This window comes from Oncorhynchus masou, unplaced genomic scaffold (genome assembly GCF_036934945.1).
Source record: "Oncorhynchus masou masou isolate Uvic2021 unplaced genomic scaffold, UVic_Omas_1.1 unplaced_scaffold_712, whole genome shotgun sequence".
In the NCBI taxonomy this organism is placed as follows: Eukaryota; Metazoa; Chordata; class Actinopteri; order Salmoniformes; family Salmonidae; genus Oncorhynchus; species Oncorhynchus masou.
The window spans coordinates 332,795-333,420 of record NW_027013587.1 but is presented as its reverse complement, the minus strand read 5'-3'; the positions used below and the strand labels follow the sequence as shown (position 1 = coordinate 333,420).

At 41.5% G+C, this 626-nt stretch overlaps 1 protein-coding gene across 1 annotated transcript in view; it reads left to right on the top strand.

The window, feature by feature from the left end:
• Positions 1–551: 551 nt before the first annotated feature.
• LOC135537130 (zinc finger protein 845-like) overlaps positions 552–626 on the top strand; it is a 5,586-nt gene continuing 5,511 nt past the window's right edge. Inside the window, exon 1 of the mRNA XM_064963332.1 lies at positions 552–572. Coding sequence (XP_064819404.1) covers positions 552–572 — 21 coding nt within the window. The remainder of the gene's footprint in view (positions 573–626) is intronic.

Genomic DNA, 626 nt, shown 5'->3' with positions numbered 1-626 from the left:
ACTAGGAACCCAATGACAGCAGAGAAGAAGAGAACCATGTGACCAGAAAACAAACGAATAGGAGGAACAGTAAAGAGGTGGATTAAAAGAGATGGTTCTGGAACTAAACAAGAGGACAGCGAAACAGAACGTTGTTTTGAGAGCGTCTACTCAGTCCTCTCTATCGTCACCAAAGTATCTTATTAAAGGTGCAATCTGCAATAAAGTAAATGCCGTTTAATGGTCACTTTAGTTAAAGGCCCAGTGCATTCAAAAAGTCCTTTCCCTGTGTTTTATATACGTTTCACACTATGACGTTGGAATAATACTGTGAAATTGTGGAAAATTCTGATAACGCCCTTTTAGTGTAAAATCTCTGTTTTGGTGGGATGGAGTTTTCCCTAGCTACCATGACAAAGAACAAAGCTGGCGAGAGTACCGTTGAGGACAGTGGAGTCTCTATTGCATGTGAAGGATCTTAAACGAACAAAAGATACAAGCAGTTGTTAAAACAACAACAAAACAGCTTCAAGTGTTTTGTCCAAATACTGGTGGACTCAACTAATAAAAGAATGGACGACCTGACCAGAGAGGTACAGGACTCCGACCAGAGAGGTACAGGACCCGACCAGAGAGGTACATGACCG